Source organism: Triticum urartu, chromosome 6 (genome assembly GCF_003073215.2).
Source record: "Triticum urartu cultivar G1812 chromosome 6, Tu2.1, whole genome shotgun sequence".
Taxonomy (NCBI): Eukaryota; Viridiplantae; Streptophyta; class Magnoliopsida; order Poales; family Poaceae; genus Triticum; species Triticum urartu.
The window spans coordinates 13,538,777-13,562,257 of NC_053027.1; the positions used below are offsets into that span (position 1 = coordinate 13,538,777).

Consider the following 23,481-nt stretch of genomic DNA (forward strand, 5'->3'; position numbering starts at 1 on the left):
CAGGCAGTCAGTCACACAGTCAGATTCGCACAGAACACGCAAAGGGTTAATTGGGCATTCGCTGAAACAACCGGCACTTCTATAAACAACTTACTGGAGTTAGTTCAAAAATTGCTACCACATCAACAGGGGCGTTCCTCTGCCCACGCATCTCTCGGCTATACAAGGATGCTATTCGCTGCTAAAGGCTCTACACCGGCTTCTAAGTGGACGACTCAAGACAACAACAGCAGAAGAGTGAAGCAACCGATGGCCTACAACACATCGCGCCGACTAGGCTTCGTCGTCGGACAGGCACACAACCTCCGCGCTCGGCCCTGCTGCGTTGCTGGGGCCGCCACTGCTGCTGTCAGGCTCCACGCCGAACCTGGCCGGCATGTACGGGTTGCTGTTCGGCGGCGGTGACGGTTCCAGGCCTGGATGGTTGAGGACGACAGGTAGCTGAGCGCCGCCGGCGTGCTGCTGGCTTCCTGGCGCCGCCGGACCTGCTGAGGTGCTGCTGCTGCTGCCGCCCAAGGCCATGTTCAGATACGATGCCTGCTGCTGGACCTGGGCAAACGTGAGAGCGGGGTTCGGCGTCCAGACGGGGTCTAGATGCCGGCCAGGTGGCAAAAGGTATGACGGGGTAGCCGGGCTTGAGCCTGACGCTGACGGCAGCACTGGCTGGTGAGCCGAGCCTGCTGGAGTCATGGAGGCTAGCACGGCGCCTGGCTGCGGAAACGGAAACGTCGGCCTTAGGCTCTCCGTGGCAAACTGCCCACCCGCTGGAACCCCTATGATGGTAGGAAGCTGCTGCTGCTGGTGGTGGTCTGTGGGGATGACATATGGCGGGCGCATCCTGAGGTGCTGCAGATGAGGAGAGGGCGCACGCAGCTGCTGTGCTGCTGCTCCAGCGGGCCCGTAGCTGCCCTGTGGCCGAGGTGTCGGAATAGCAGGTGGCATTGTTCTGTAGAGAATGCTGGGTGGAACTGATTGTGGCTGGACAGGGCGCAGCTGTGGTCCGGCGGGTCCGTGGCTTGCATGTAGCGAAGGCGCTGGAACAAAAGGTGGTGATATTGCTCCAGAGAGATTGCCAGGCATGGCTGACGATGATATTTCTCCAGAGAGATTGCCAGGCATGGCTGACTGTGACTGGACGGTCCGTGATGAGGATGGTAGAGCCACCGGCGGAGGGCGGACGGAGGGTTCTGCTGAACTGTGCGCTGCCACTCCGGGGGATGGTGATGGGATAACCGACGGCGATGCTGCGATCCGAGCCGCTGAAGAAGAAGACTCCGGAAGCTGCTCCATTACAGGGTTCATCAATCTCCCTGAAACGCACAAGGAGAAAACTAACCATTACTCGCACGATCAAACGATTAAGGAGCATCTGAGTAAGCAACAGATCATGGATTTAAATTGTGCTTTGGCTTTTCAAATCAATGTAATGCAACCATCTAGCGTGGGATTCCTTGAAAAGGAAGTGACAAACAACAAGAAAATGACACTCCTCACAGATCACACATGTAAAGGTTTCACCATACAGAAACAGCCAAATATACACAAGGTGCTGGTAAATGAATCATGCAAGGACACCATGCTCCATCTTATATGTTTTTTTTAACACTTTTGCTCTTTTTTTTTGAACACTGCTCCATCTTATATGTTGATCAAAAGAAAAAGAAGCGTTTCGAAAGATGTGTATTAAACAGAAATATCACAGCGAGCAGAGCTAAAATGCTGAAAGACTAGCTATGACCAGATCATTGTTTTGGAAAACAAACAAGATACTCTAGCAACAGTTAGGTGGATACCATGAGATGCAACAGATGGTGTGAACTGGCGTCGGAAATTCTCAGCTAGTGATTTGCTCACGTAAACTTTCTGGTAGATACCATTCAACTGAGTCCGCTTCAGACGATGAGCGGAATCTTCTTGTTGAAGTAACGAGTCATACTTCCTGTTTATCTTCTCTATTTCTTGGTTGCGCTCTGCCTGAAGTTGTGATCTCTGTTGACAAATAGATGTGCAGCCAAGAAAGACATGAAAAAAACTCACGACTAGCACATGCAATTTACAGTAAAACAGATAATAGACAAACAAAACAGAAAAACAAACCTTATCGTCATGGCCTTTATCAAGCAAAGTGCTCCAATGAATTATTTTTTCCAACTCATTTCTCAGCGGTTCATCACTAATGATTGGATTATTAAACACTAATGGCGTGACTGGAGGGAGTTGGGTAGGCTGCTCAGGACCGGTAGGGATATGCTGAACTGTGGTTGATAATTGCCGTTCAGGCTGCAAATCCTGGGCTGCCGTACTGCCTACCATACCTGCTCCTTCTGCTCCTGCAGGTCGATCACGCATTGAGGCTGATGGCTGTATTTCAGACTGCAGATCATGCTCAGGACTGGCTGCTGTGTTTGGTTCAAAACCAGCTTGTCTCCTTTCTTCAGAGCGTGTTCTTTCAAGTGGGTCATGCTGAACTGTGGTTGCTGTTTGCAGTTCAGGCTGCAAATCCTGGGCTACTGTCGTGCCTAGAACACATGCTCCTTCTGCTGCCACAGGTTGATCCTGCATCAAGGCTGATGGTTGTATTTCCGATTGCATATCAGGAGCTGTCACCACACCCAACGTATCTGTTGATTCTCCTCTGCCATGTGAATCCAATGAGGTTGATGGTTGCACTTCAGGCTGCGAACCTCGAGCAGCAGTGGCGCCCAATATACATGCTCCTTCTGCAGGTTGATCCTGCATTGAGGTTGACAGTCGGGCTTCAGGCTGCAAATCGCAAGCTACCTCTGTGGCCAGAATACCTGCTGGTTCTGCTTCTGCTGGTGGATGACGCAATGTTGCTAAGCTTTGTTGGGCAGGCAGACTGGTACTCTGTTCCACAGGCATTGAGGCTGGTGGTTGTATAGCATGAGGTGTCACAGTGCCGGATAACTCTACTCCTGCATGTGGATCCAGTGAAGGTACTACACTTTGATGGACAGACGGACTCTGCAGACCAGACACAAAGGGAACGCCCCGCATTGAGGTTGATGATGATTGCATTTCAAGCGGCAAAACCTGAGCTGATATGGCACCCAAGGTACCTGCTCGCTCTGCCTCTGCTGGCTGATCCTGCATTGCTGCCTCGGGACCCGCGATACATGCTCGTTTTTCTGCAGGTTGATCTTGCATTGAGGTTGACTGTTGCACTTCAGGCTGCAAATCGCAAGATTTGTTCAGGAGACATACTTGATAGATACTTGATTGGCAAGTTGCTAAACTTTGTTGGGCGGGTACACTTACACTTTGTTCCACATGCATACTTGATTGGCAAGTCTGAGTTTCAAATTCAGTAGACACTGGTAGGGTAGCTGGGCTAACTGGTGACGCCAAGTGGACTTGATCTGTATCAACAGTGTCATCGTTGTTTGCATTAAATCCCCTAACAAGAGAATCTGCAGGTTGATCCTGCATTGAGGTTGACAGTTGGACTTCAGGCTGCAAATCACAAGCTGCCTCTGTGGCCAGAATACCTGCTGGTTCTGCTTCTGCTGGTGGATGACGCAATGTTGCTAAGCTTTGTTGGGCAGGCAGACTCGTACTCTGTTCCGCAGGCATTGAGGCTGGTGGTTGTATAGCATGAGGTGTCACCGTGCCCGGTAACTCTACTCCTGCATGTGGTTCCAGTGAAGGTACTACACTTTGATGGACAGACGAACTTTGCAGACCAGACACAAAAGGAACGCCCCGCGTTGAGGTTGATGATGATTGCATTTCAGACGGCAAAACCTGAGCTGATATGGCACCCAAGGTACCTGCTCGCTCAGCCTCTGCTGACTGATCCTGCATTGCTGCCTCAGGACCCACAATACATGCTCGTTTTTCTGCAGGTTGATCTTTCATTGAGGTTGACTGTTGCGCTTCAGGCTGCAAATCACAAGATTTGTTCAGGAGACATACTTGATAGATACTTGGTTGGCCAGTTGCTAAACTTTGTTGGGTGGGTACACTTACACTTTGTTCCACATGCATACTTGATTGGCAAGTCTGAGTTTCAAATTCAGTAGACACTGGTAAGGTAGCTGGACTAACTGGTGACTCCAAGTGGACTTGATCTGTATCAACAGTGTCATCGGTGTTTGCATTAAATCCCCTAACAAGAGAATCTGCTCCTTCCAGCAACATACCTGGATTAGCAATATTTTCGGCCTCAACATGTCCAGTATTTCTACAGTCACCAATTGAAGATTCCTGATGTAAAATTAAAGGTGTTTGTGATCAGTTGTCTACCATCACTAAACTATATGCAATGAAAATGAACACATAATCAAGTATGATGATACGCGGAATCACAAAAAGCAAAGCAGTACACACTGGAATGACTGGAATGACCACTATGTGCCAAGTTTTGGAATGTGCAAAATAAATATTATTTGTGTCAACTGGCGTAACTTTGAAAGTGCTTTTCAACAAGCGAACGACATAAATGCTCAACAACAACAACAACAACGAAGCCTTTAGTCCCAAACAAGTTGGGGTAGGCTAGAGGTGAAACCCATCAGATCTCGCGACCAACTCATGACATAAATGCTCAAACGAATATAATCAACAACATATGTAACTCTCGATGCCTACGGCACAATAGGCAATCCAGGCTGGAAAAATGATGATTGACTGCATACACAATCTGGACAACCCAAATACATTGTGGCGCATATTCATTTCTTTTTGGGTCTATACATGCCATCATTCCACACACATGACACACTATCACCAAGGTGGGGACTATGGCATGGTGCAAGAGGCAGAAACTTATGGTGGCGAAGCAGGATTTTGAGGTGTTGTTAACTTACCATTTAGTTTATTTTCCATCTTATATCTAGCCATGTTTGTTAGTAAGGTTTTCGAGTCGAAGAGTCGACGAGTCGTTCTGGGGTAGCGACTCATGACGAGTCAAGCCTGGCCGGTCGACGAGTCGTGACTAGTCTCGACTAGTCGAGGGGTTTGAGTCAACCCTGGCAGTGCGACTCGTTGACTAGTCGACGACTACTCGCGATTAGTCGCGTCGCGTGACTCAAAAACAGTGTTTGTTAGGCACACCCCTGTCTTAAGAGGATGGGGAGGTTACTTTCCAATTCCTTATTTAACACTATCTTAAATTTCGTTTCCTTATTTGACACTGAAAAACTTTTTCTTCCCTATCTAACAACGAGTTTAAATTTTATGCCTTTTATGACACTTCCGTCCATTTTGAGCCTAAATAGCACTTGAAAAGACCCTTTTGCCCCTCATGTGATATGTGTGTGTGGAGGGCAGTAGCACACACACGCAGCATCAGTGCGAGGGCAGTAGCACACACGTAGCAGCACATACACACGCACACGCACACACACAGCAGCACACAGGCAGCAACACACACGCAACAGCAGCAGCAGCACACACAGCAGCACGGACGCACGCAGTGTTGGCGCTGCCTCTTGCAGCACCTCTGCTTCTTCCTCCGTTGCCTCATACAACTCTTTCTTTTGCTTTCTCTCTCAACACATATGACTAGGGAACACACCCACACACACACTAGCACCAAGGAAGAGGAACAATGGCTTTGCCAAGAGGTCAGCTCCTTGGTTCACACGAGAAACGATCCAGCACTCTCGCCCACTATGTGTCAATATGCAACATATATACAAGGGTTGGACTCTGGCACTCTCGCCCACTAACCCATAACCTGGCAACTAACTAATCCCTATCTACATGCATGCCCAAGTCTAGCACTTACGCAGCATCCCATAACTTTTTTTTCCCCATAATGGCCACATAATCTGGCCTGCATGCAATGCGTACAAATGTGGTCAAGCACTAACAGACTAACTAACTCACCTTATCTCTAGTGCTCAACGTGACATGCAACACACCCATGATCCACACTTGCACAGTATAACATATGACAAGATTAATCCTAACACGCAGCACACAGGCACGCAACAGCATGCCGGGCGCACACACACACACATACACACGCAATAGCAAACCCACACGCAGCAGCACACACGCACATCCGCGGCAGTAGCACACACGTACGCGCACGCATACACGCAATAGCACACACACGCACACAAACATACCACATGAGGGCAAAAGGGTCTTTTCATGTATCATTTAGGCTTAAAATGAACAGAAGTGTTATAAAAGGCATAAAATTTAGACTCACTGTTAAATAGGGAAGAAATTATTTGTCGATGTCAAATAGGGCATAAAATTTAGACACGGTGTTAAATAAGGAATTCTCTCGTTATGTATAGATTTCCCATTCTTGCGCCTACCCTCCCAGCTGCCCTAGTTTTCCTGTCTGCCACTTTGCTTTTCAGCTGCACTTACCTATCTATCTCCACCAAGACACCACCAGGCCACAAACCTTCAAGCATGCGGCCTCGTAGAACTACCTGTTGTGTTCCATTCACAAGGAACACAACTGCAAACTAATAGACCAACTCGTCTCACTCACAATTAGGATGGGGGAACTGTAGCAAAGTAGCTTATTTCTGGTTATCTGCTAATCTTCTACTCCCTCCGTTCTGAAATATAAGTCTTTTTAGACATTACAAATGGACTACAACATACGGATGTATGTAGACATATTTTAGAGTGTAGGTTCACTCATTTTGCTCCGTATGTAGTCACCTATTGAAATCTCTAGAAAGACTAATATTTAGGAACGTAGGGAGTATATGTGACATCATTTGACTAGCTGCAAGATATAGCTCCAGGCAGTTGCAGTTCTATGTGCAGCCTATGGAGAGTCAGTTGACCCCACAGGTTTGTGTAATCACTCTAATTTCGTTCTTGATATTGCATCAAAACATCATAATTCAGAAAATTTATGGCTCTAGCACCGCCACTGGCTTGAGGTTAACTCTTGCAAGAAGTCAGGATTAAAGCACAAGCAAGTTGTATCAGCACACAATCGTCAACAACAAAAACAAAAACAAAAACAACAACAACTACAAAGCCTTTAGTCCCAAACAGGTTGGGATGGACTAGAGGTGAAACCCATAAGATCTCGCAATCAACTCATGGTTCTGGCACATGGATAGCAAGCTTCCACGCACCCCTGTCCATGGCTAGTTCTCTGGTGTTACTCCAGTCCTTCAGAATAAATGCATTCTGGAAAGTGAAAATTATACCTGACCAACTGAATCATCATTTGCAGGAATAGTACTTGATGAACAACCAGCTCTTTGTACACCCATGCCATCAGAACTAAGGATGCAGTTTCCTGGAAAATCAACAGCTTCTGATGCTGGTCCTTCACCTGAGTTCACGGAAGTTGCAACTGGCTCATTTTCCATTGCCTGTGTAGATATGGCCCCTGACAGAACTTCATTTCGTACTAATGCAATTTCCATTAACAATCCATCATCTAATGGCTGCTGGTTATCTGGCACAGAACTTTCAACAATATGATACTCACCACTCTGCTCCTTAAAATGGATGAATTCTTCCATAACAAAGTTTGAATCTGGTAGAGCAATATGCCGATCAAAGTCTTGATCTAATTGGCCTGATTTTGCTACCTGCTGGAGATTCTTCTTCAGATGTCGCTCTACGAGCCACCTATCAGATTGCACTGCCTCGAGTTTGTTATGCTGGAGCCTCATGTGGTCCAAAAATGCACACATAAGCATAGTGAACCACTGAACAGTTAGCTGCATTTTGTCACTCCTGGTCACTTCATCAATGTGACTTCTACGAATATGCTTCAGAACTAAAATGCACACTTCTTTCAGTCTGATAACGTTGTTCTGTGTGTATGTGTCTAAACCTGAGATCTCAAGCTGTTGTTTACAAAGGATATTCTTTTCTCTCAAGGAGAAAACATTGTCAATTAACTCCATTCTTTTCTCCACGATCATGTTAGGAAGGTTATCCTTTGACAAATGACATTCTCTGTGAGTTTCTTGAACAGGTTCCTGCTCCTCTGAGATCATGTGATCAGCACCAGATGAGACCACTTGTGGTGCACCATTTGTGAAATTGTCATGATTGCTGTCAACTAACTCTGTTCTTTTCTCCACAGTCATGTTAGGACGCTCATCATTTGGCAAATGACATTCTCTGTGAATTTCTTGTACAGGTTCCTGCACTTCTGAGATCATCTGCTCAGCACCAGATGAGATCACTTGTGGTGCACCATTTGTGAAATTGTCGTGATTGTTGTCAACTAACTCTGTTCTTTTCTCCACAATCATGTTAGGAAGCTCATCATTTGACACATGACATTCTCCATGAGTGTCCTGGATAGGTTCCTGCACCTCTGGGATCATATGCTCAGCACTAGATGAAACCTCTTGTGGTCCAGTACTCGTCAAATTACCATGATCCATTTCCTTACTTTGGAGCATGTGGTTGTTTCTCAAGTTGGTAGAGGTCTCCTCCCATGAGATTTGGGTGTCCTCTACTGACACTGGTTGACCATTGATGCTAGTTTCAATTGCTCTATTTGGATTTTTTTCCTCTGGGAACCTTAATCTTCCATAGATGAATGATGCAAGCTCTTCATTGCACTCACAGTTCAAGCTTTTTCCAGCAAGGGCAATCGACTCTCCACAATTTATCTTATACTTAAGAACAGAAGCAGCATGCCAACACTGGAGAAAAAGATTACAGAACGTTAGCTCTTTTTTTTTTGAGAAAACGCAAAAGCTTTGCATTTCATTGTATTGAAAAGAAGTAGTTTGGTACAATCCTCCTAGGAGGCCAGCTACAGGGCACGTTAGCATATTTGATAAACATAAATATGAAAAATGAAAATGCAATGACTTTGCGGGTGTCGTTCTTACCAAGGATATGATGATTGCGTGCAGTATGCTCACTGGCTCTGTAACAACAAGATGATTCTTCAAAAAATACTCAAACAACTGTTCAGCCATAGCTCTTACATCATCCTGCATTTCCAATTTACACAAGATGCTCATTAGCCAGGTAAGCATGAAGAATCAGTGCAAGAGCAAAGCAAAAGAATGAACAAATGAGAAAGGCACATAACAAAAATCAAAAGAACCATTAGCGAGAATATTTTCCATATTCCAGTACTAAATCTTTGTTTCACATGGGTGTCAACTGTCAAGAATGTATAATCATTAGGCATAACAGATTAAATTACAGAAAGTGCAACAGAGCATATCTGAACTGCAGACAGTCAGACATATTTAGCAGCTCTTTTCTACTTTAGGTTACTTTTTTCCCTAATCACAGTCCTCAAGACAGGCATATATGAAAGCTCTTGAGAATGTACCAGAATTGGTGTGTTAATACATAAAACTCTTTTACAGTATAACTTTCAGCTTGTCAAGGTGAGTCAGACAAGCTTTAAATATCGGCTCTTGAGTTGTGAGTGTGACCTACATGAAACTTGAGGGCTAGTGTCGACTTATAGCCTAGCTGACATATTATATCTGATTACCATATACGCAATGTGCCCATGAATAACTGCACTTTGAAAATTTCGCCATGACAAACTAGCCAAGAGACAGAAAACAGTAGAGACCAACCATCAAAACAAGGGAGTAAGGGTTGGTCTTACTACCGTTTATGACAAAAGCCCCACTAGATGTAGTTGTGGCACTCGCTGGCAGTTAGTTTAGCCATTTTTTATGTGAGTTTCATTCAGGTGCAAGGAAAGATTCAATTTAGGATTATCGTTTGCTTGTTTTTGGATGCAGATAATAACCAGTTTGTACGCTTTCTGTAACCTTCTGTACATTAGCAGAACATATTCTAAGTTCTAAGCATAAAAATGTGACTTCTTTGCATCCTGCCAATAGCATGCCATGATGAGAGAGAGAGAGAGAGAGAGAGAGAGAACTAAGAAAATTCATACCGGCAATTGTAGGGCCGTAATTAATTTTGATAGCTCTTTCTTAAGTTGGATGTGAAGATTCTTGGGTGTGCTCATTCGCTTTTCAACCCCTTCAGAACAAAAATTGCATCAGAACAATGTAATATGCAAATCTGCAGCTGAATGTATTCTGTGATGATGATCATGATACCTAATTTTTGTTGTGTGTCATCAAGAGGTTGAAGAGCAGGACTCGATGTAGAACAGTTTTCAGGCAACATATCATCATGATTGTTGTCAGGTGAACTTTTTGAAGATGGACCTGTGATTTCGCCAACCTTTCTACGCTTCCTTCTGCTTTGACTGGCTTCTTCAGCAGGATCCTTGGCTCGTTCTTCCAAGTTCTGTACGATCATATGGCTTGATTGTGGTGGCTCAGATATATAGCTCCAACCAGGGGATTTTCCATCCAGTAAATTTGACCAGAAATTAGATGGATCTCCATCCAATGCACGCATTTCCTCTTTTTCACCAATTAGAGTAATGTTTCTTGAGTAAAATTTCCCGCTCATATTGGCTTCCGATATGGATGTGCAGGCAATTTTGGTGCTGCCTACAATATTTGTGGCTAATTTTCCCAAGAACTCTGAAATTACTTTATTCATAAAGTTGTCTCTTTCAGAGCTTTTACTTGCACAGTTGTCATGCTTAAGCTCATCAAGTCTAGAGAAGAGACATGATGCACCCCAACTAATCAAGGAATGGCTTATGCTGTGTGTTATATCCTTATCAATTAGCATCCCCTGTTTTGCAAGCACAAGCCACTTCTCCTCCATTGTGAAAGGAGTGTATAAGCGAAAAATACTTGGATGCCTAAGTTGTGCCTCTATTTTGATTTTTTCAAGAGCATTTTGATCATTTAGTGGGTTCCGGTCACTATTATATATAATAATGGCATCGACAGATGACAGCTCAATACTTGGGAGGCATGCACTTGTTTCAATCAGAAAAACAAATCTCCCCTTAGTCTTGTCATTGAACTTATTAAGTGCCACTGCTTTCTTTGAGAATGATCCACGAAATTCAACACGTTCATATGACTCCGGGCCAAATTTGTGACGCACAACAGTTTCCAATGTATCACCCACTGAGCTTCCACCTGCTACACCAGACTGCCAGGACATCCCAAAAAACATGCTCAGTTAAGAAAAAATGAAGGACTTCTCGAAGACACAAATTTCATAGAGGAGCATCAAGGGAATACGTCAATAAGAAATGACAACATTGTTGAGTACTTGAAGTAACATGTTTGGAACAATAAGTGAAATGGCACTTGCATGTCACTAGGAGGAATTTGTCATATATTATTTCTTTCTATTGTTAATTACTTGTTATAAGAAAAGTACTTTTGCACATCATGGCAACAACGTGTTCACTCGTGTAAAAATCTGCTGAAATAAATAGCATATCGGCATTTTATGTGGCGGTCATGACATCGCACCTGAGGCAAAGTGCAAGCAAGATAGCTAATGAGCTAAGATATTCAAAGCTAAGAAATTAATTATACAAGTTCAGCTTCTAAAAAATGTATGGCAGCAATGTTTTAAAAACAGTGATTGTATGGCATAAAAAAGGAACAGGTGCCCTACATGTTACCATACAATCAACAGTTAGGACACATAACTGGACTACTTGGAGAGAAATAATTAATAGTAGATGCATGACTGAACGAATACCATATAACAATTTTCAGAACCATGATTGGTTGATCAACTGATTACCATCAGTATTAGCCAATAGATAACGTGAAACATTCTAGGATGATAAATCAATCGTATAACATGCAACAACTACAGAGATCTAAGATTTGATAAATTATGCCACATGATCATGAGTAAAAGAGGGTAATGCCATGAGTATCTCACTTGAAAAAGAATAATAACTCTTAGCCTCTTGTTCCTTATTGCTTCAAGCATTTTTTGAAGAAGCAGTAGCTTGCCACATGCTTGCACTCTCGTAACTATAGGATCAGTGTGATCATGATTGTTGACAGGAGGTCGCAGGGATTCATCAACAAGGTAAGGGTCATCACAGCACTAACATAACGACATGAAGAACAGATCAAAGTCAGTAACAGAGCCATAACTTTGCAGAAGAAGGAATAAAGTACGTGTATTGCAGATTGCATATAGACTGTTATCATACAAGCCGTAAATTTGTTTGCAAAGCACACCTTTGAGAGAGACATAATAATGTCATAAAGAGCTTTATCACTTTTCATCTGCGACTGGAGGACAGATGAGTTTGAAAGCAGTATGGAACAATATATCTGCAGCTGCAGTTGTGAAATGTAAGCAGGAACCCAGTGCTCCAATATTTTTAAAGAATCTGCTTGACGCTCATATGCAATATGACTTTTGAAGTTTCCTTCCAGCATCATAAGGGTCTCAGCAGTATCAACGCGATCGCCATTTTCTTGCTCTCCAGAATTAAGGAATGCTAGAAGTTTCACGTGCTCGGGAAGATTATCCTGCAAAATAACAATATAGCATGGCTTATTTGTGGTATAGAAAAACTGACCGGCCAGAGCTATTGATAGGCACCTTAATTTGGGAGCTCACAAGCAACATTCTGAAGTCAGTGGGAATTTCCTTCAGTTGTTCGAGATACTGTAGAGCTGACTTTTCATAACAATCAACTATGACTGCTTCCCAACCAATGTGTGCTATAGGTTCAATATCCTGTGTCATGGCAGAGAGATCACAATTAAATGACAAACATAAGCTTGAGAGATGGGCTAGGGGTGTAGTAACAACGACATCAATATGATCTAGGTATCTATGTGCTCTTAATTGGTAAGCAGCATTTGCACACTAAGACTAGGCAAGGAAATACTTAGCAGTTGGCACTTACCTCTAGGATAGCATCAGGATGGGATAAGAGAACCTGTAACATACTGCGGCTTCCACTCTCATAGAATTCCAAATCTCGAATTAATTTCAGCTCATCTTTCCCCCCGTCATACACAACAACATTGATAAATGGTGCCAACTTATTGAACTGAACCTCCCATAAGGACAGAGAACCAGGGGTTGTGACAATTAGAAAAGGTTGGCTGATGTCAGGTAATACAGACATTGTGAATAACACGGTCTTCATTACATACTCCTGCATAATAAATGAGTTAAGCATCGAGTCCTTTTTATTTAGAAAGGAGTTCAAAATTAACCAAGTACAACTGTGAGAGATGTACTTATAATTGTAAATTGTTGCATCCCTGTAAACAAAGCAATAGAACATCTCACAATGCCGTGGCCATAACTACTATGAACCAAGAATGTGGGTGAAAAACTAGAGTAGATGGACTAGTGATGCTAAGCTACTTGCATGGTTCCTACCTTCTCATCGACAAGAACAGCACCATGAGATTTGTGCCAGTACTCTCGAAGGTGATTGATTGAACACAAGTGATCATTGTCAAAATCAGGATGGCACCCATCTGGCAATCTCTCAAGTTTCTGGAATGAGCTTTGCTTAACCTGTAAAGACAATTAATATTATACAGAAGAGCTTAAGTAGAAGTTCCACGAAAATGTAAAGTTTCAAGCACACTCATAACTAACTTGTGACAAAGAGAACAGCGATAAAGATATTGTCAATGTCATGATAGTTCAATAAAGCCAGAAAAATAAAGATAACTTTCAAGGGCTAGCTAAATACTTATGGGTTGCTATGGATGTTAAATAATCATGCCTATAGAAGTTCTTTTTTTTCTGCATGAATTGTTTGTAGAAAGAAAAACTCAAAATACACATCAATTGAATCAACTAATCAAAAGATCATGATACATCTGTCTACTGCATAGAATGTATGATAACTACATGAATTCATTTCTCGGCAACTTAGAGGTAATCTCTGAGGGTGAATGGACTGACACCAACTCAGATCTTTATAAGAATTAAAAAAAATGGAATTGGCAGATCAGTTAACACAGTTTTCAATTTTCTTAGTCTTGGTGGCTAGTATCATGGATCATCTAAAACAGCAAAAATCTTAATGGTATAGACAGCCTAGAAAACGGATGTTACATTTCTATGAAGTTTATCTTCGAACTGACCAGGCTATATTTTCTACCAGAGTCATGTCAATATGTCATGCATGAATTAAAAGTAATATCAGGCAAGCTATAGCAATAAAATTGGTTTTTCCCACCACACCTTTGTTTTTTGGGGAACAGATGATTGTTTTGCAGCTTCACGGCGGTTCTCGTAGTTCTTTTTAAGTTCGTCAGCTTCCGGCGTACATAAACAGGATGAAGTCTCTAGTTCCCATGTTGCATGATCATAGCCAAGACCCCTCCATTTCACTAACCATTCAAGAGTACAATATGTATAATTGACACCAGTTGAGCAAAAGAAATCATCAGCGCAGAAGAAATCATCAGCCAATTTGGGGGGCACAAGTAGCCTCTTCCTCAACAGGCGATGTGGCTTAGTCCATTCCTCCTTCCAAATTGTCTGGGGAATCATTTCACAAGAAAAACATAAGCATGGATCTTTTGCAAAGCCTGAGTCATCCTTCATAGGCACGAAGAAATAAAGTTCACCACAAAAATAATCACCTTTTCAGTATGATTCCTCTTGTTAAACAAGGAAAGAAGATCAGGACCTCCAGGCATGACCTTAATATCACCTTCTGGAATCCAACGGTTATGGACATGTGCCAGATTTTTATACTTGACAAAATACTGCTTGCTAGTTTGCATTCCTACAAACATAGAACCAATAAACAGAGGCACTAAATTAGGAAATAGAAGGCAATACTGCTAGGATAAACTTTGATTTTGTTTCATGCAAGATTATTTTTTTGTTCTTTGCTTACCCTCAGCCTCCTTGACATCCCACACAGACTCTATCCCATCAACAATATAATGTAAGCCAAACTGCAACCTCTTTTTTGTACAGCTGGTACAGAACCAATTCCCAAGGGACAAATATTGATCCAGACAAGACATATGGTACCTACTTTTGCAACCTTTTCCACCACAAGACCTATTACCAATTGAATATATACATCAGATCATCACAAAGTGAATATTGTGCATGATGGACCAAAAGTATACACAGAAGATTAATAATATACAAAGATCAGATGAGAGGTTTTAATAGTGTGTTCTCTTTCCATGATAAGCAGTATAAAAGAACAGGAGATTTACAAGTTCAGTTAGAAATTGGTTTCATAAAACAGGTCAAGTAACGAAAAGTCAAGATCTTCAATATTTGCACATATAGGGATGTACACGCTCATGTATTGAGGGAAGAATATTTTTCATTCGCAAACCGCAATAATATGTTCTTATGGTATCCTAGAGAAATGGCTTCATTTGCATTACTGTTTTCTGTACTAGTAAATACTGATGGAAAAAAAATGAATCAACTTACCTAAAAGTTCCTGGGGTTCCACGACCACAAGCAGCACATATGTTGGAGTTACCATCTGTTCCATCAGATTGGGTCACCTTGAGATGTCCTGAAGCTGAATTTTCTTTTGGAACAGTAATAGGTTCACCATCTCCAACTGTGCTCTTAATCTAACATAATATCAAAAGTTGGACCCAATCACGTTGATGCATAAAAATCAGAAAGCACGTCATACTTCTTTTTTGGGGAAAACAAATTTTTTATGTGTGTGTGTGTGTGGGGGGGGGGGGGGGGGGGGGGGGGGGGGGGTTAATGCATGAAAAGCCATTGCCAAGAGAATTGAAGTACTCCTGAGCTACAGTTAGAGAGGGCTACCTCTTCATGAGGAATAGGTATTGGTACACTTTGCAATGATGATGGTGATGGAAAGCTTTGCCTGCAAAATGGATGGTTAACACAGAATTAACATCAATTCAAAATACATGCCTAATTGCCAGTATCAAAGAAGTCATAAAGGCTGAAAAGTAAAGCACCTTGCAAGGCCAGTGCGTGGATCTCTAGCCTTTGCTGGAAGACTGCTTTCAACCGCTATATTTTGCACGTCGGTAGGTTTATGTGGCTGTACCTACAACAATTGACGACAAGAGGTTAGTAATTGTCACTGCTTCAAATGGTGTCCTATGGAGTAAAAGGCACCTGACTGTTGTTACTGATTGGCTGTTGTAGTGTCTCTATACAGTTGCTTCTATAGCATGGAAAGTATAGTATTGCATATTGCATCTTCCCAATTAATGTTCATATACACATCTTTTATCATGAACAATCGATACATGCAATAGCATTTAACATGCTTGGCTGCCACTTAAGTAGATACCTAGCCCAGCAGATGGCTAAAGACAAGTATAGTATGAAATTTAATAGATGGAGGCAAAGACAGAAGTATTGCAAAATTGATAGATCATGCACCAGATGCTATTGAAGTCTCGCAAGAACTCACAGTTATGTTCAAAGAGTTTCCATTTTTGCATATTAAAAAGGTGGCATTAGCGCTGGCAAAAATGAAATGCAGACAGTGCAAACCTCTGACAATGGTGTAGAACATTGGTCAACTCTTGTGTCTGAAGTTTCATGTAAACCAGAAATAGGACTGTTAGAAACTTTGAAGGCAGCATGGCTTGAATGTCCCTTGCTTTTTTCAATCAACCTGCTACCTTCACACAGGATAGCAGTGTTGCTGTCTGCCACATGCCCACTTGCAGTATTCTCCTTGCCCATCCTGTCAGGGGAAGCAACAACTATATCTGAAAATTTAAGAGACAAATTAGATATGATAGTACTCGGATGAATTGATGCAGGCTAAATGACCAAGTGTGCAACTAATAGGCAAATCTCATAAACCAGAATGCAGGCTAAATGCCCAAGAGTAACACATATATGGAAATTCTCATGTTGATTTGGTGCCCAAACAAAGTGGTTCTGTATGATTGTGCCTAAATGATGGTGCCCTAGATATGTACCTCACCTTGAAGCCTAGAACCTCAACTAGTGTGCCTAAATGATGATGCCTGACTTGTGTGCCTACACATTTTGTTATTCCCGTATATATAAACCTTCAGCTAGTCCTAACCACTAGGCAACCCCATGATTACAATGTGATTTGATAACAGAGTAGGTAAGCCAGCAGAGCCCTTTAAAACTACTTGTCTGAGAGGATGTGACCATTCAGCCTTTAAGTAAGTAGAGCAAGAGCCCAACATAAGAGAGGAAGTAATATACCTGAGGCACCCACTCTTACGCCAGTCTTGAATCTCTTGATGTAGCTTCTTGCATCCATTCTTTTTTTCCGCTTCTTCGAGGAAGAGCCAGCGTCCCCGTTGCTTGCTTGCTCACCCATCACTTGCTCCTCTGCATCCATCCTAGAGCCAGAGTTTATGTCTGAACCCCTTGACAGAGAATTGGGCACACTGCTCTTCTTAACCGCGCTCGACGCTCCGAGCGGCGCTTCCTCCACCGCTCTGTTCTGCTGCCTGTCACAAGACGGTGTCATCACATTTGCCCCCGTGGAACCCCTCTCCCGACCACCAGGAAGGGGTGTGCTCCGACCTGGGCTCCCCGGACCCGGCGCGCCTGGCCCTCCGTGTGGCCGCAAGCGGGGAGCTTCCGTCGCGGCCTCCGCGTTGCTCCTCGCCACGTTCCCACTGGTTGTCGGAGGCGCCCCTCCGGGCCGGCTGTTCCCCATTCCACCGCTCTGGAACCTGGCATCAGTCAGTCAGAGAACAGAAATTCAGTCAGATCGCAAATCCACGGAGCAGGAACCAGAATCCCAACTGGAAAGCCCACATCAACTGCGCGACGCGGAAGGAAGAAATCCGAGATCGAAAACGAGCGCCCCGCGCGCACGCGCAGTCCGGAGGCAAAAAAAAAACCCCAAAATCCGCCCGCAGTCGAGGCCCGCCGCCCAGGGACGGAACCCTACTCCCGGGCCGTTCCCCTCCCCGGAGCGCGCGGGAGGCGCGCCGACGGGCGGGTCCGCGGATGGGAGGGAGGCCCCGAGCGACGGCGCGCGGAACAGAGGAAGAGGAGGCGGTCGGGCGGGCGGGCGGAAGCGTTACCTCTGCGGGCGGGCGCGAGGACGGGCGGGGAATGCGGGGCGGGCGCGGCGGCGGGCGGCGGCGGCGGAGGCTAGGGTTTAGCGCGATCGCGTCGGGCGGCGGCCGCGACGGGGTTTTGAGGAGCTCCGGCGGGAGAAAGAGGGGGCGAACGCCGTTGTCACCGCCTGCCCTGGGTGGCTCTTGTTACCCCCTCCCCCCTCTGCCCGCGCCGCGGCCGTCTCGTCACGGGCACTGCAACAACAGCGGCAGTGGCTTGTGAGCTGTAAATGCCAAGTCTCTCCCCTACCCCACCCCCCACCATTGGACCAAAAGGTTTTGTATGTGATAATGTCCTTATTGAGCAATAATTGTGGTGCATTTATTGTGGGAGCGAAAAAAATGAGGGACATTAATTCTACTAGACCGGAGTTGATGGGGCATATCCATCAGAGTATTTTATCATCACCACGTGCCTAAATATTAGTATTGAAAAGAAATTACGGTCAAGCAGCCGGTGACAGATTAGACCAGATTGCTAGAGTGGGCCCGAGGTGAGTTGGGCTGGGCCTTGTGGTCTGTTTCCTTTTTTTGGTAGGTATATGTTGGCTCGACCTAGATCTTAGGGTGGGGCGATCTGGTGGGCTAGAAGGAAAGCAATTCACGACTACGAATTCCAAAGCCCACTTTCTACGATGTGTTTTGTGAACAGGTACTTGGAGGACCTGGAGATCGCTACCAAACGTGCACCAACGCGACGTTCACAACCAGTGATTCATAGGCCGCGCAGGTGGATCCCGCCGGGAGAAGAGTCGATGAAGATCAATGTAGATGGGACCATCTCTCGCCAAGGAGAAACTGGTGCATCGGCTGCTGTGTGTCGGGACAAAGAAGGCAACTACCTTGGATCTTCAACGGTGGTTTTCGAAGGACTAGTCGACGCCCCAAGCTTGGAAGCTCAAGCGTGCAACGAGGCGCTTGCTTTGGCTCAAGATCTAATGTTGACACATGTGATAATAGCCTCGGATTGCATGCAGGTTGTTTCGGATATTAATGGGGTAGCGTCTTCTTCCTCTTATGCTTTTGTAATTCAAGAGATTAAAGATAGAGTTACAGACTTTTTAGAAGTTAAGTTTCATTTTGAAGGTAGGGAGGCAAACTTTGAGGCTCATGCCTTGGCAAAGGCAGCCTCGTCTCTCCCTACGGGTCGCCATATGTGGCTAGGGAACCCGCCAGACATTATTTGTATTCCTCCGGCTTTGATTGATCAATAAAATCCCTAGTTACACCTAAAAAAAGATCTTAGGATGGGCATGTCTTACCCTACGTCTTGCTGGATCTACCCTAAAACGAGCAGCTAGATCATATTTTTGCGAAGGCTCATGCTCTCAGCAACGGGTGGGTGCTTTCTTGAGCTGATGCTAAAAGAATGGACATGGAATCGGATGGTTCAGACTATGCTTCAAGAAGGTTTTCCGGCGACTCCCACAACCGCTATATAATAGAAACAACATACGACGATGCATAGGAAAGAAAATAAACATCATAACAAACATGAAAAAAACACTAGATCCAAGTTAGAATGAAAACGCGGCAATTTTACCATGCACTACGGCGGCGGCCCGATCCACTAGGAGCATCAACGACAGGACGCTTTCTCCTACGCATCTGCTCCAACTCAGGGGGGGAGACTATGGTGGCACCGATGGAAAAAAACTTTGAGGGTGGTGAGGACGGTAACCGAGGGCGAAGCTCTGAGCGATGAAGATTCTCTGGAGGCGAATCCTTACCGAAGGTGGAGGCGTCGGAGACTTCAAGTGTTCGCCTGGGATGAAAAAGAAGAAGAAGTCTGGGATCGCGAGGATTGGGGTGGCCGCTGGGGTTTGGGGCTATGGGAAAGAGTTGGTATGAAAAGGATTTATAGTCAAGTCTTTTTAAGCAGGGTTGGCTCTGGGCCTAGGCGGGAGGGTGACCGCCAAAGGCCCAACCCTAGGAGGGCAGGATCCTATATGGTTTGTTTGTCCTTGTACATAGGCAAATAGCCTGTCGCAAATAAAAAGGCCTAGTAGCCTGGTCTGTATGTACAAGAATTCATGAATAGTATGTGTCAATTAAGCATGTGGTGGTGCATCTCCACGACACAAAGACTGATCCCTCATGTCACACCACCACTTTACCTGCCTATCCTCGGCACCCCCTCCCCTTGTCGGTGTCAAAACCGGCGAATCTCGGGTAGGGGGTCCCGAGCTGTGAATCTTGGATCAATGGGTAACAAAGTACGCATGGACAATATTTACCCAGGTTCGGGCCCTCTCGAAGAGGTAAAACTCTATGTCCTGCTTGATTATATTAATGTGTGTATATGAGGATTACAGAGTTGATCTACCATGAGATCGTATGAACTAAACCCTATATGAGTAGGATGATGATTCTAGCCTCTACGGACTAAACCCTCTGTTTTATATAGACACCAGGGGTACCTAGGCTTACATATGTCGGTTACCACCAAAGGATGAGCACGCGAGCTATGTCAACCAAGACTTGGAGCATGCGTCAAGACCCCAGAGGCCTCCTTTTATAGCACGGGATTATCCGAAGGCCGGTCTTCTCATGTCGATCAATAAGTAGCCCACCAGTCCGGCCCATAAGAAACAGGTCGGCAGCCCGAGGACCCCTTAGTCCGGAACACCCTCGGTAGCCCCTGAACTAGTCTTCGAAGCCGAAGTATATGCAAGAATCATAGGCTTCGTGGACCAGTTCCTTCCTTCCATGGTGCTTACGCCAAGTTCGTAGTAACCCTTAGCTGGACCCTTAAGGGTTGCTTGACTATGTCCGGCCACATGTCATTCGGATTATGTCCGGATTTCCGAAGTGTATGTATTACTTAGCCTCGAAGGCCGGCCGCCCAAGTGTGAATAGTGTCTTCGTCTGACAAGTTTTACCGAAAGGCCACGACTTGACATAACCTCTAGCCAATTACGTGGTTCAAGGCAGTTTTTCATTGGCACGTCCTATCAAGATGGAGACCGTGCCCTATTTTTAAGGGATATGATCAATGATTCGCCTTACCCCATGCGCACACAACGACACGATTATATCGGGAAGACACGAGGTCCGCGACACAGTAAAAGGGCTCTTGGTATTACGACGGCCTATAAAAGAGGAACCACCACAACTTTCATCGTACGCTCTCTCTTCCTCCCCTGCCATTGCCTTCCCAAACCTCTGAGCTCTAGCTCCAGATCCACCCAACCTTCCAAAAGATTTCTCCGGCCATTTTATCGATCGATCATGGCCGGCTCGGGCTCCAAGGGCAAGTGGGAAGCCTCTAGTGTCACCGAAGACGCCATCCTGGCGCTAAAAAGTGTCGGCTACCTGCCGGCCAATGTCGCCCACCGCATTCTGGAGGAGGGCCAGGTCGTCCCCATGATAGGCCCGGCGAGAGGATGGTATTGCTCCTCCACTTCATCCAGGGACTTGGTTTCCCTCTCCGCCCCTTTGTTAGGGGGTTGATGTTCTTCTACGGGCTGGATTTCCATGACCTCGCCCCTAACTCCTTCCTACACATCTTAGCCTTCATCATTATCTGTGAGGCCTTTCTGCGGATCTGGCCACACTTTGGCTTTTGACTCAAGCTCTTCAACATCAAGCCGAAGAGAAGATTGTCGACGGCCAACAGGCGGACTACGGGGGGGGGGGGGGGGGGGGGGGCGATGGTCAGCAAAATCCCCCGAGTGGAGTGGTCGAACGGTACTTTCATAGAGACCGTCAAGATCTGGCAGAACGAGTGGTTCTACATCATGGAACCGCGAGGTGAGGCTTGGGCGGAGATCCCTGCTTTTAGATCCGTACCTCCCATGAGGCTGGTCTCATGGACCAGAAAAGGGCTCGACTGGGGGTCGACCACGGAGGTGGAGTCGCTTCAAAGCCGGATATCCAAGATGCTGAAGATGAAGGTCGAGTTACCAAAGGTGATTCGGATCATGCTTCGCCGGTGACTCCTACCTTACCAAGATCGGGATGTCCCCATGTGGTCCTACAAGCCCGAAGGCCCTGCCACCCTGCTTCGCTTCTACCGCACCTCCCACGACAAATTGTGGAAGGTTGTTTTCAAGCCGCGGAAGGAGCGGCCAGCCAAGACGGAGGATATCGTCCTTGACGCCGCCAACCCCCCTTGCGAGGTATGATAAGTTATATCATTGTGTTCGGATATTTCTTTCTGACAAAGAAATTAAATCCTCCTTCTTCGTCGCACAAAGCTGGCTGAAGAAAGCCGCCCAGATCGATAGCCCGACCCTGCTGCCCGAGGACCACAGGATGGCCCTGCTGACGGAAATGTTGGCCGTGGCGCCGTACAAGGTGTCGGAGAAGAAGAAGGGCGAGAAGAGGGAGGCCCGAGAGGGCCTCCGCCCTAGAGGACCCCCGGATACTAAGTCCGGGGAAACCCAACCCCCCTTCGCTCATGATGGAGAGCAAGGAAAGGACGGGGAGGAGAGCGACTCCTCCCGAACAAGGAAGAGAGCAGCGTCAGAGGACGCCGAGGAGGACTAGCCTCCTCCCACTCCGAAGAGACAATGCAGGGCCAAGGTGGCCCTATCTGACAACAGCTCGGACTCCACCAAGGAGTCCAAGGCTTCCAAAGAGGTTCCCCGAAGGAACCCCAGGGCCAAGCCCCCCGCCCAGAGGTACGTATCTGAAGACACTCCAACATGTTCAAACTAAGTTCATTATTAACCATATGCATGTTTTTAATATCGCAGCCCGCCGCACGACCTCCCCATCGATCGAATCTTGGAGGAAGACTCTCCGTTAGCCGAGCTAGCGGAGAGTGGGACCACGTCACGCACCACGCCCCCTCTGGTCATCGAGGATACCGTAGAGGTGTTGTCCTGGAAGACCCCTCCCGAGCCGAACATGGGGGGCGGGGGTGATGACATTATGGTCGGGGTGAATACCTCGGCCGCCGAGAACCAGGAGGGGACGACCCTTCTGGAGAACAAACAGGGGGATCCTGGTCAATCCAAGCTCCTCCCAAAAATGGTTCTGGAGTCGCGGCTGCCTCTGCGGGAGGTGACGGTGTCCTGGGCTAGGGGATACTCCCCATGTCGTCTCCCGACCAGTGGGTCGGGCCGAGGACCCCCATGGTGGTTCACTCATGTGCCACTTTGGGAAACCCATCATGCATACAAGGAGGATTCCACAAGACGTGGCGCATAAGACAAGTACTTCTCTAAATCCCAGGCCTCCGGTACACTATATAAATCATGGCCAGGCTAGTCAATAGATCAACTCATATTCATTAGAACAATATCATGGTAGACACATGTACTCTGTACTATACCCATATCAATATAATCAAAAGCAGGACGTAAGGTATTATCTCTTCGAGAGAGCCCGAACCTGGGTAAAATCCTGTGTCCATGTTACCATCGCTCCAAGACGCCTAGCTTAGGACCCCTACTACGAGATATGCCGTATATAGAACTGACAGGAGGTGTCGGGGTAACTCTACCACCCCGCCTGCTTCAGAGCGGGCTCCAACTGGGTGGTCGGATGTGGTGGAGGAAGCGCTGGCCAACTCCTCCATCACCGAGGAGCATCGTGCCTTGATGAGCACGGTTTTGCAAATCATTCGGTCCAGGGAAAGCGGGCTGAAAGAGGC

General features: G+C 45.8%; 1 protein-coding gene across 5 annotated transcripts; it reads right to left on the bottom strand.

Moving 5' to 3' along the window:
- Positions 1–62: 62 nt before the first annotated feature.
- On the bottom strand, positions 63–18,106 carry LOC125513056. 5 transcript variants are annotated; one of them, XM_048678098.1, is made up of 23 exons: positions 17,844–18,106; positions 17,008–17,486; positions 16,312–16,532; positions 15,765–15,856; positions 15,607–15,667; positions 15,253–15,401; positions 14,693–14,862; positions 14,433–14,578; positions 14,029–14,328; positions 13,210–13,350; positions 12,725–12,979; positions 12,415–12,552; positions 12,045–12,341; positions 11,737–11,907; positions 10,023–10,983; positions 9,854–9,942; positions 8,814–8,918; positions 7,158–8,621; positions 4,164–4,227; positions 3,991–4,091; positions 2,098–3,903; positions 1,794–1,989; positions 63–1,310 (listed from the first exon to the last, which is right to left on the bottom strand). In XM_048678098.1, the coding sequence occupies exons 2-23, from the start codon at positions 17,468–17,470 to the stop codon at positions 274–276; spliced, it is 8,427 nt and encodes a 2,808-aa protein (XP_048534055.1). In that variant the 5' UTR covers positions 17,471–17,486; positions 17,844–18,106; the 3' UTR covers positions 63–273. The 5 variants fall into 5 exon arrangements, with proteins under 5 accessions (XP_048534055.1, XP_048534056.1, XP_048534058.1 ...); XM_048678099.1 differs by having other exon boundaries at positions 2,098–3,192; positions 3,280–3,903; positions 3,991–4,227; positions 17,844–18,105; XM_048678101.1 differs by having other exon boundaries at positions 2,098–3,192; positions 3,991–4,227.
- Between the last annotated feature and the right edge of the window lie 5,375 nt (positions 18,107–23,481).

Bases quoted from the DNA above. Each gene is read 5' to 3' on its own strand.
- LOC125513056 (XM_048678096.1), bottom strand. From the start codon at position 17,470: ATGGGGAACAGCCGGCCCGGAGGGGCGCCTCCGACAACCAGTGGGAAC. The intron at 14,579-14,692 runs GTAAGCAAAGAA...CTATGTTTGTAG, and splicing joins GGATGTCAAGGAGGCTGAGG to GAATGCAAACTAGCAAGCAG. The intron at 12,553-12,724 runs GTAAGTGCCAAC...GCCATGACACAG, and splicing joins ATCCTGATGCTATCCTAGAG to GATATTGAACCTATAGCACA.